At 38.1% G+C, this 10,703-nt stretch overlaps 3 protein-coding genes across 3 annotated transcripts; all 3 read right to left on the bottom strand.

The window, feature by feature from the left end:
• Positions 1,488 to 2,636, bottom strand: LOC104746649 (putative cysteine-rich repeat secretory protein 37). Its single transcript, XM_010468169.1, has 2 exons — positions 2,173 to 2,636; positions 1,488 to 1,949 (listed from the first exon to the last, which is right to left on the bottom strand). Exons 1-2 carry the CDS (start codon positions 2,503 to 2,505, stop codon positions 1,503 to 1,505), a joined length of 780 nt encoding a protein of 259 aa, XP_010466471.1. The 5' UTR covers positions 2,506 to 2,636; the 3' UTR covers positions 1,488 to 1,502.
• On the bottom strand, positions 4,658 to 5,708 carry LOC104748421 (putative cysteine-rich repeat secretory protein 36). The gene is made up of 2 exons (XM_019237093.1): positions 5,285 to 5,708; positions 4,658 to 5,083 (listed from the first exon to the last, which is right to left on the bottom strand). Exons 1-2 carry the CDS (start codon positions 5,603 to 5,605, stop codon positions 4,658 to 4,660), a joined length of 747 nt encoding a protein of 248 aa, XP_019092638.1. The 5' UTR covers positions 5,606 to 5,708.
• Positions 6,759 to 8,020, bottom strand: LOC104746648 (putative cysteine-rich repeat secretory protein 37). Its single transcript, XM_010468168.1, has 2 exons — positions 7,513 to 8,020; positions 6,759 to 7,214 (listed from the first exon to the last, which is right to left on the bottom strand). Exons 1-2 carry the CDS (start codon positions 7,843 to 7,845, stop codon positions 6,765 to 6,767), a joined length of 783 nt encoding a protein of 260 aa, XP_010466470.1. The 5' UTR covers positions 7,846 to 8,020; the 3' UTR covers positions 6,759 to 6,764.

Genomic DNA, 10,703 nt, shown 5'->3' with positions numbered 1-10,703 from the left:
GGGGGGGGGGGACATCTTTTAGGATTACCCAAATTGGAAGAGAGATTAGTTTCACAGGGGAGAGAACAGCTGTTGGAGTCCAAGGAGTTACAGTGAACAGACAGTTGCCCGCTTGCCAGCACCCAACTTCAATCACCCATTTACGGGTAGCTTCCGACGGGATGTGAATGAAAATTAATCCATTTGGAAGACACCTAATGCTGATTCGACCTCCCTTGCCCCAGATCGGGTTTAGATCTACAAAGATTTTACCTGAAGGCGGTGGATTTCCATGGAAATGAGCTATGATATGATCCTTCCAGGTGTCTTTAGAGTGTAGAATGACTGATGCTGGAGCTCGAACTTTCGGGGTGCCGTCTTCTGTGAGGGTCGGTTGAGCAGCCTTACTTAAATTGCGGAGAGAGGGATTGAATCTTTCTGCCCATGGGAGTTGAGTGTCGTCAATTACTAGAGGAGATAATGGATCTGCTGTGAAGCTAGGGTCAGTTTGCTGGAGCGTAGAAGGATTTCCCGTGTCCTCCGAGTTAGAGGTGGGAGGAAGTTGAGTGGGACTTGTCAGATCTGGATTCGAGATGGAGATGGTTGGAGGCGGAGCCGCTGAGACATCAGGTGGATCTAGTTCAGGCGGATCCGAGGGAGGATCCGACATGACGAGAAATGAAGAGGAGGGAGAAAGAAGAGATTCTCGACGGTGGCGTGAGGCCAAGCCGTCGGTTCGGGGAAGATCTTGAAAATCGCCTTAAAATCGCCTTAAAATCGCCTTATGTGACGTGATGTATTAAAGCAAATATGTTGCACAAATTAAATTAAAGACTCCCAAAACATAGCTTACCACATGTAAATTTTAATATGTTAACATTTATTATAATAAGGGTGAGATATAGAACTATATAACCGTTAAAAATCTGCGACATATAAAGAAAGATAAGAATCAATAACCGCGTGCAACATATTTGCTTATGATTCTTATAGGATTTGATTTATGTAATCCCATCATCAGAGAATATACGGATCCACGGATCCAGACTGATTAATATACGTATAAGAAGTTACCAAATTGTGTTTGTACTGCCGATTTTTTTGGAAAGAGTAATCACAATAATAAATTGTTACGATGGTATTAGATGCAAAATGCAAAATGTAATTAGTAGGTCTATTATTTTGGGAAGATCCGATATACCTAATCGGTTTAAAAGGTGAAAAAACCCTATCAGCGAGAAAAAATGGGACAGAAAGTTGTAATCCAAATAAGGAAGATCCGATTTCCCAAATCGGTTAAAAATTTGAAAAAAAAAAACGATCCGCGAGACAAAAAAATGGGACACAAATTTGTACTCCAAAAATGTTAAGATAGATGTTTGTAAAAAACTGTCACTCGAAAGAAAATCGAATGGAGATATTAAATAATTAATAGGATTTAAAACGTAGAAATATTAGCTAAAAATATATAAATAAAAAATCTTACCAAGAGAATGGGTTAAGCATAATTATCAAACAACATTTTAACTCCTAAGAAAAGGGTATATTTCATACCTAAGATTACACTCTGTTCCCAAAACTCTTGCTCCTTGTTTACCATCACAACACTTGGGAAGCTCCCTAATACTCCTTGCCAAACAACCTTTACAATCCAATATGTCTTGTGCACACTGCACCAATGCATACAATTTTTTCGCCCCGAGCCTTTTCTCCCCTGCTGCGTAAAGGTACATGTTTTTGTTTGGCCTGTTGGGTGTATTGGCTTCCACCATCAGCTCGTTGAGAAAATCCCTTGTTTTCTTGTTGAACGATTCGGTCCCCTCGATCATGTTTTTTGGGTTGTGCATGGAGAAAATGTTCTTATAGTCATTTCTCCTTGGACCTGGGGGTGATTTGGCCGAAGTAATAAAGAGAAAACATTGGTCGTACCATACTATTCCTCCTTTGTTCCTCTGACATCTCTTACGAAGCTGTCATACACACATACATTAACGTTATGTTTCATTTTGAACGATGATTTATTTTAAAACGATAAAATATGTCAAGATACCAATTTGATACCATATAGTAATCTCATTCAACATAATTGATTACTAGGCTCTTAAGAATTAAATCAAATTAAATATTATCATATTCCAATGGGGTTTTAGATATGTGACGGTTAATTAAATATGTTGAAGTGACATTACTTACCCCGGAAAGGGCTGTGTCAAAGCAGGAGAGGCACTTGGAGTCGTAGGAGTCCCCACGGCACTGTAATATGATGGTTACGAGATTGGGAACGTCGCCCTGAGAGATGTGTATGAAACCGCTGGGATAATCATAGGTTAAGACTTGTCGGATGAGAAAGTTGAGGTTTTCCTCGTACTCACCTCCAGTCCTATATTTCCCTTCACTGACGAGGCATTTGTGGTTGAGATAGTCATTGGTAAGGTTCAGAGACGAAACGCTGCGTATGAGAAGGAGTTGTATAGCCAAGATAGGGATAGAAACTAGGCGTTTGGATAGAGAATAGGAAGAGTGCATTCTCTTGAATTTTGATTCCTTATCCGGAGGAGGTCTCTTTTTGATAGATGAAACGTTGAGATTGAGATGTTTATATAGGATAATATCGGAAGAATGTTAGCTGATTGGTCTCATTAGTAACTAGCTAGATGATTAACTATTTGTCTCAAAACAGTATTCTTATTTGGCTACCTTATACAAAATTTGATTTGTCACTTGAGATTGTAAAGAAATGTTTTTCCTTGTTTGTAACAGACATGAGAGAGGGGTTCCGTATTTTTCGGCAAAAGATGGGGAAGGGCCAATGAAAAAGTCAAAGTTCAAATGTTTACTAAGTTAAAATGCAAAGAAAATAGAATCACATGCAAGATACAAACCTTGTCGTACACGGTACACCACTTGTTTTTGAGCAAGGATCAAGATGATTTTGGCTCTCGAGATTTGTCCAAAATGTATCATACATTGGACACTTTCTGGAAAAGGGCATGACAATCCATAGCAAAATGTATCATTTCCTTCACTGAGATTGTAGAGAACAAGCCCTTCTTCGATGTTTACCCACATCAAGACCTCGTAAATATTGAGCTCCAACAGTAACAGTTTCAGTAGCTTTTGGACTGCAGGCAAAAATCACCAGGCAAAAAAGTATATAAGTTAAGCTACTCTTAAACATTACAAAAGTAAAGGAACCGACAAAAGATGGAAAAACGTCATTCATCTTACCTCTCTAATGGCATTGCTTGTGTTGTTAGTGCCCAAATCAATACCGATGACATCACTACCACCAGCAGGCTTGGAGCTGAAGCAAATAGAAGTAAAAATTTAGAACCAGAAACATAAGCAAGATCTTGGCAGCCATAGCAAATAGATGGATGGAGAAATCAATACCTAAATGCTCTGGCTAAATTCTGACCGATATATGAATTGTTCAACGACGTTTTCCCACTGCTCGACAGCTGCAACAAAATAGAGTGGACCAGATCAGGACGACGAGATTCCAGAAAGTAATTACCAAACACTCTCCATATATATAACCCTCTTCCCAATTTGAACTTGCAAGCTTTATTGAATTTTAGCACTTTCCTTTTATCATCAGTAAGCCGAGATGAAGAATACAAATTCCCATAAGCAATGATATCAGCCGAACTCGTTCTTAACAACTGTAATATAGAGACAATGGTCAAGCGTTGATAGCTCAACTGGTAATGATTCTCTGACAAAGTTTAGAGGTCGCCGGTTCCAAGAACAGCTTTAAGGAGGGAACCATAATAAATGCCCTGGTTCCTAACCTCAGGGAATGTACGGGTCTAGACACGAAACCTCTTAGTAATTAAAAATATATATATATATATATATATATATAGAGACAATAAAATCATTCACTGATGAATGGTATAAGGGACATGCTCAAATTAAAACTAGGCGTTTTGATCGAGAATAGGAAGAATGAGGGGGTTTCTTTTTGATAGATAAAGCGTTTAGATTGAGATTTAGATTGAGATGATTATATATATAGGAGAGTAAGAAGAATGTTAGCTGATTGGTCTCATTACATGAAGACTATGTACGGGTCTAGGCCCGAAACTTTTTAGTAATTCGAAAAAAATATATATATAGAGACAATGAAATCATTCACTGATGAATGGTATAATGGACATGCTCAGATTAAAACTAGGCGTTTTGATCGAGAATAGGAAGAATGAGGGGATTTCTTTTTGATAGATAAAGCGTTGAGATTGAGATGTTTATATATATAGGAGAGTGGGAGGAATTTTTGTGTATAATATTCTTTTCGGTGATAGAAAGACTCTCTATAAGGGGTAAACACAAAAGCTGAATTAGTTATTTTTTATTTTGTTCTAAAGTATTTTAATGAATGAAACAGCTAAAATGAACTGAAACTTAATATTATATGTAAATAAGGTTTTTTTGGCAAAATATCCAAAAAACTAATATGGTTCATGCATGTCACATACATCAGAAAAATTTCTAACTTTTTTGTTTTTTTACAGTGAAAGAGACACATAAACAAGCCAATAGTCAAGAAACTGAAGCTAAAAAAGAAGCCAAACATAAAATAAGTAAAAGCTCAGTAAAACAGAATAAGAAAGTAAATAAAACTAAAATGAAAATTGTAAAATGGTCAGGAGAATGTCCTCATCATCAAATAGTCTTAAGTCCGTAGAAAAGGGTATAGCTCATACCTAATATTACAGCTCGTACCCAAAAATCTTGCTCCTTGTTTACTGTAGCAGCACTTGGAGAGCTCATTAATACTCCATTCTAAACAAACTTTACATTGAAATATGTCTAGAGCGCACTGTACCATTGCATACAATTTTTTCGCCCCAAGCCTCAGCTCACCCGCCGCATAACTACCCGCTTTGGGTTTATCAGCTTTTAGCATCAGACTGTAAAGGAAATCCCTAGTTTTTTTGTTGAACGACTCTGCATCCTCGTTCACAGTCTTTTGGTTGTGCATAGCGAAAGTATTCTTGTAATCAATCATCGTTGGGGGTGAATCGAACGAACTAACATCGAGAAAACATTGGTCGTACCATATTATTGCTCCTTTGTATCTCTGACATCTCTTACGAAGCTGTCACATACATATCCATATACTTTTTGTTTTATTTTAAACGTTGATTCATTTTTTCAATACAACTATGCTATGCGTTTTATTAAAAATAAAAAAACTATGATTTTCGTTTCTTAAATGTTTGTAGTAAAACTTCAATGTTTTAATATTTAACATATGTTATATATGTAATTATATGACCACTAATAATGTTAAAGTGACATTAGTGGCATAGCAAGAACTGCACTTAGACCCGTAGGAGTCGCCGCGACATTGAAATACAATGGTAATGAAATTCGGAGCATCGCCACGAGATGTGTGTGTGAAACCGTCCGGAAATTTTTGAGTAGAGATATGATTGATGAGATAGTTAAGGTTTTCCTCGTACTCACTTCCCGGCTTATATTTCCCTTGATCGACAAGGCATTTGTGGTGCACATATGCATTGGTAAGGTTCAGGGATGAAACGTAGCGCACGAAGAGTTGTACAGCCAAGATCTGGAAACAAACGAGGTATTTGGATAAAGAATATAATGAGTGCATTTCTTCGTATTTATTTCTTTCTCTGTCGGCGATGAATACTCAGGAAGGATTTTAGCTGGTTGGCTCCACCAGTAACTAGATTAATTAACTGTTTATCTCAAAAACGATATTCTTTTGTGGTGACCTCATTACAAAATATGATTGATCTGGATTTTTTTTGGTGTTTGTACAGAGAAAAAGAGAGAGAGAGAGAGAGAGAGAGAGAGAGGAGTTTGAGTATTTTCGGCGAGGGATAGGGAGGGCCGATGAAAAAGTCAAAAGTTTAAATGTTTACTAAGTTGAAACAAAATACTCGAATCACATGGGTCGTAGTACACCACTTGTTTTGAGCAAGATGCCATAGGATTTTTGGCTCTCAAGATTTTGCTATAAACTGTATGATATATGGACCCCTCTGGGAAAGGACTAATATTCCATGCACTGTGATAGATTTGTGGTCATGGCCTGAAAACCGCGGATCGAACGAGGTAATTATGTGAAATTACGTGTTCAGTATGCTATAAATAAATGGTTTTCAAACGGCTGACTCGTTAGTTTTAACTGTGGTCAAACGTTTTAATTAAATTATTTTCTTTCAAAAACGATGAATGATATGATTTACCAACTAGTTGAATTCTTTATTATTAGATAGCGCGAAGTATTGTGATATCAATCTAGTAAAGGAGACACAAATGATTGAGTAGTACCGCTAGAACACAACATCGTTTTTCTACCAAGAGGTTTGATTACTAATTAGGAGAGTTCCGGGATCTTATTGAAAGGAGAATCTAGTTTTTTTTGGAAATATAGAGGGCGGCCTCGATCGAGCTATAATCTTATCAAATGGTGTTGCAAACGAATTAATAATGTGGGTGAAGAATATTGTTTATTTTTTTTCTATATTTTTTTAATTAGTATTTTACTAGTAGAGTATATTATATATCTTAAATGATTATATGAAAATGAGAAAGAGAAGAGATGAGAAGAAACTATGAGTCTCATTATTAATAAATCAAGTCAAAGGATGAGGGAGAATGATGTTTTGGACTTTGCTCTTCATAATTCATAGGTATATATAGCTTGGACCTTAGAAAAAAAAATAAAATAAAGAAACACAAAGCTAAAAGCTCAAAAACAGATTTGGAAAGCGAACAAAAACAAAGTGTGTGCAACATCATCTTCAAACAGTCTTTAAAGTCCTAAGAAAAGGGTACAGCTCATACCTAACATTACAGCTCGTACTCAAAAACCTCGCTCCTTGTTTACCGTTGCAGCACTTGGGAAGTTCCATAATATTCCATTCCAAACATTTTCGACATTGCAATGTGTCTTGGGCACACTGCACCATTGCATATAATTTCTTTGTCCCGAGACTCTTCTCCCCCGAAGCATAATATACAAGGTTGACACCATCTGGTTTAATGGCTTTAAGCACCAACTCGTTGAGGAAATCCCTTGTCTTCTTGATGAACGACTCTGGATCCTCGTTCACGTTTTTTGGGTTGTGCATAGAGAAACTATTCTTGTAATCTATCTTCCTTGAATTTTCATTATTGATCGAAGAAATAATGAGTAAACATTGGTCATACCATATTATTCCCCCTTTGTGTCTGTGACATTTCCTTCGAAACTGTTATATAAATATACTGATTTTAGTTACGGATAAGTTCAGGTTTTTATGTACATAATATATTGATGTGTTGACGTTTTTCAAAATATATCTGCGATATTGTTTTTATCGATTTATGTCACATTTTTGTAAATCATATATATAATTACGTCGACATTAGTAAGAGTATGTATTAAATCTATTTGACCATGATATATGTGTATATTTGAATACTATACCTAATAAAATCAAAATATTATGTTTTACCAATGGTCGATTAGATTATGACGACCAATTAATAATGTTGTAGTGAAATTACCCCGGCAAGGGCGGTGGCAAAGCAGGAGCTGCACTTAGACTCGTAGGAGTCGCCACGGCACTGTAATATGATGGTGACGGAATCGGGAGCATCGCCACGTGATATGCGTATGAAACCGTCCGGCAAATCATAGGTAGACACGGATTTGGTGAGAAAATTGAGGTTTTCCTCGTACTTACCTCCAGGCTTATAGTTCCCTTCACTGACAGCGCATTTGTGGTTGAGATAATCATTGGTAAGGTTCAGGGACGAAACACTGTGTATGAGGAGGAGTTGTATGGCGAAAATAGGAACAGAAACAAGGCGTTTGGGTAAAGAAAATGAAGAGGACATTGTCTTTGATTTGTATCCTGTTTCAAGAAAAGAGGGATTTAGAAAAAAGAAAAGCGTGTTATCTGACTGGTCTTATCTTGAACTAGATTAACTAATTATCTCAAAACGATTTTCTTTTTTCGGTTACTTTAGGAAGTATTCAACTGATCATCTGAGTCTGTAAAAGAAAAGTGTTTATTTTTTTCTTTTTCTTTTGATTAATGTTTCTTCTTTGTTTGTAACAAACATGAGAGAGGGGTTGTGTATTTTTCGGCTAGGGATGGGGAGGGCCAGTGAAAAAGTCAATATTTACTAAGTTAAAACACTTAGAATACATAATCACACGTTTCGGACCTTGTAATTTTGTCAAACTGTATCATTCATGGATTTCTTAATATTCCATGCAATTTAGCTCATCGTCCATGCAAAATATGCATTTGTGATTGGGGTTGTTGTTGTGAATATGAAAAGCGCGGGTCTAAACGAGCAAATAATTATGTGAAACTTAGTTTCAAAACTATAAATAAGATAAATTAATGAGTATAGTCCACAAAATGACATATTACGCAATGGTTTTTATTTTTCCTTTTGAGTAAACATTGTTGGTGTTGTTTACTGATTTGTGAGTGTGAGAGAGTCTACAATGTTTTTTTTTTTTTTTTTTNNCAAACAAATGATTCCATTCAATCAAATAGAAACATTATAAGGAGAGGGATAAAGTATTTCTAAGTTTAAGAAAATACAAGCATAGACTTTCCCCAAAGTCATAAACATAACTAAAGAAATATAGAACATTAAACAAGGCTCCATGAGAACTATGAAACAAATGCAATTAAGCAGTTGGAGACATGTGGGATCATGGTTGCAAGATTGGACATCATTGATGAGATCGAGAGATGACAGGTAGGTCACGGTCGAAAGATATTGTGTCGTTGGAAGGAGAAACAGAGCCAAAGAACTCACCGGGGTGAGGATCAGTATCATAGTCGAAATAGTGGCAATGATTTGGGGGCTAAGGGCCCGGGTGAAGTTTGAGAAGCTGATGGTGGTTTGAACTGCAGCTAGCATCAGGATTCGCCAAGAATAAGTGCAAAGCCATACCTGTAGTGACCCTCACCAAGGGGTAAAGTTTCATCGGCAAAACCAAGTCCACGGGACCGAGAAAAGAAGATGGCCGAGAAAGATGAAAGATTGATGAAGGAAAGTCCGAGAAAATTTATACGGACCAAGAATTGGCCGAGTCGTCAGAGACGTACCGCCCGTACCGTCCGAGACGCTTTGTCCGGCAGTCGCCGAGAAACGCCGAGAGTACCGAGTACTCGAAGAAAGTGTCGAGTACTCGAGGAAAGTGTCGAGTACCCGAGGGAGATGTCGAGTACTCAAGGAAACTGTCGAGTACTCGAGAGAAGTGTCGAGTACTCGAGCAAGCTGTCGAGTATCCGAAAAGTTGTCGTGAGGCGAGTTGCCGATAGCGCCGAGAGCACCAAAGGAAGTTGCCGATAGCGTCGAGAGCGCCGAAGAGTGTTGCCGAGAGTGCCGTGAGCACTGAGGGGGAGTTGTCAAGATTGCCCGAGAGAGTTGCCGAGGACCGACGGGTAGTCGACCGAGCATGTTGAGACCCTTTCACCACTAAAAATCTTTTAAGTCTAAGATTTTAGTGGAATTACTATTTTAATCAGGGAAGCTTAGTGGAGCTTAGTGGGAGATAATAGAAGAATTAAATAATTCTTAAAGAATTAGTGGAGATAATGGGATGATTATTTTAATCCTAAAAGCTTAGTGGAGAAGTAGTGGAGGATTAAAGAATGTGAGAAAGCTTGAGTGGGAATCATGGTGGCTTCTCATTTTGCTTCCAAGTGTGAGTGTCACTCTAATGAAGAGAGTGCATGTGATTCTCATTGGTTGTCTCCACCGCCCAAAACTCTCTATAAATAGCTTGGCTTTCTTCTCATTTTCGCAAGAGCAAAGAAGGGGTAAGTTGAGAAAACTGAGAGAGAAAGCAAGCGAGAGAGAAGAAAGAAGAAGAGAAAGAGAGTGGGTGTTGCGAGAAAGAGAGAGACGCAAGACTAAGACTATCGACCAAGACCATCAACGTTAGATCGATAAGGAAATCGATTCTAACCAAGGGAGAGATCCGAGTAGCCGCGAGAAGAGCTTCATCAAAGAAGGTCATTCGTCGACGGTTTACAGTGAGTTCAGGCATATTTTGCATCGGCTTAGATGGAGAGTTAAAAACTTCCATCTAGTGCGCGACTTTGCATGTTCCATGTAGATGCATTTACTTGAAGTTCTTTTATGTTTTCTTGTTTAAATGCATGCATGGTGAGGTTGTGCCAGTTGCTAGATCGAAATGATCTAGTAACAGAGGGCAAAAATTGGTTGAGTTGTTGGTAAGGATATGGGTTTAAAAACCATATAAACTCAAGTAAGATCTTCGGTGAGATCTTAAAACGTTTTAGTCCGCGAGAGATTCCGGCTAAGTGTTGTAGGATGTGGTAGTGCGATCCATCCCATTCCGTGCCACATGCAGCCGCGACATGCAACCCATGGTCGTGCGTGTGCAGGGTTGGTCACGAAGAGCTCGGAGGTTACTAGGCTCGCTACCTTGGCCGAGGCTGTCTACACGATGGTGTAGTTATGAATGATATCCAACCGCTTGCCTTTGTGGTTGCGAGTTGGAGAAATCATGAGGGGTTGGGGAAGAGGGATGCATACCGGGCCCAAAATAAATTAAAACTTGTTTAAAACTGTTGTTTTATTTCAAGTTTGTGGTTCCATGTTAATGCATGTTGTTGTTTGTGGTTGCATGTTATTGCATGTTGTTGTTTGTGATTGCATGTTTAGCGATTGTTGTTCGAAGGATTCGCAAGCTTGATTGG

This window comes from Camelina sativa, chromosome 15 (genome assembly GCF_000633955.1).
Source record: "Camelina sativa cultivar DH55 chromosome 15, Cs, whole genome shotgun sequence".
Lineage (NCBI taxonomy): Eukaryota > Viridiplantae > Streptophyta > Magnoliopsida > Brassicales > Brassicaceae > Camelina > Camelina sativa.
The sequence above is the reverse complement of the archived record's forward strand: the minus strand, read 5'-3'. Positions and strand labels throughout refer to the sequence as shown.

Excerpts from the sequence above, each read along its gene's own strand:
- LOC104746649 (XM_010468169.1), bottom strand. The coding sequence starts at position 2,505 with ATGCACTCTTCCTATTCTCTATCCAAACGCCTAGTTTCTATCCCTATC. Across the intron at positions 1,950-2,172 it reads TTGACACAGCCCTTTCCGGG|CTTCGTAAGAGATGTCAGAG; the intron begins GTAAGTAATGTC and ends TGTGTATGACAG.
- LOC104746648 (XM_010468168.1), bottom strand. The coding sequence starts at position 7,845 with ATGTCCTCTTCATTTTCTTTACCCAAACGCCTTGTTTCTGTTCCTATT. Across the intron at positions 7,215-7,512 it reads TTGCCACCGCCCTTGCCGGG|TTTCGAAGGAAATGTCACAG; the intron begins GTAATTTCACTA and ends TTTATATAACAG.
- LOC104748421 (XM_019237093.1), bottom strand. The coding sequence starts at position 5,605 with ATGCACTCATTATATTCTTTATCCAAATACCTCGTTTGTTTCCAGATC. Across the intron at positions 5,084-5,284 it reads GTTCTTGCTATGCCACTAAT|CTTCGTAAGAGATGTCAGAG; the intron begins GTCACTTTAACA and ends TGTATGTGACAG.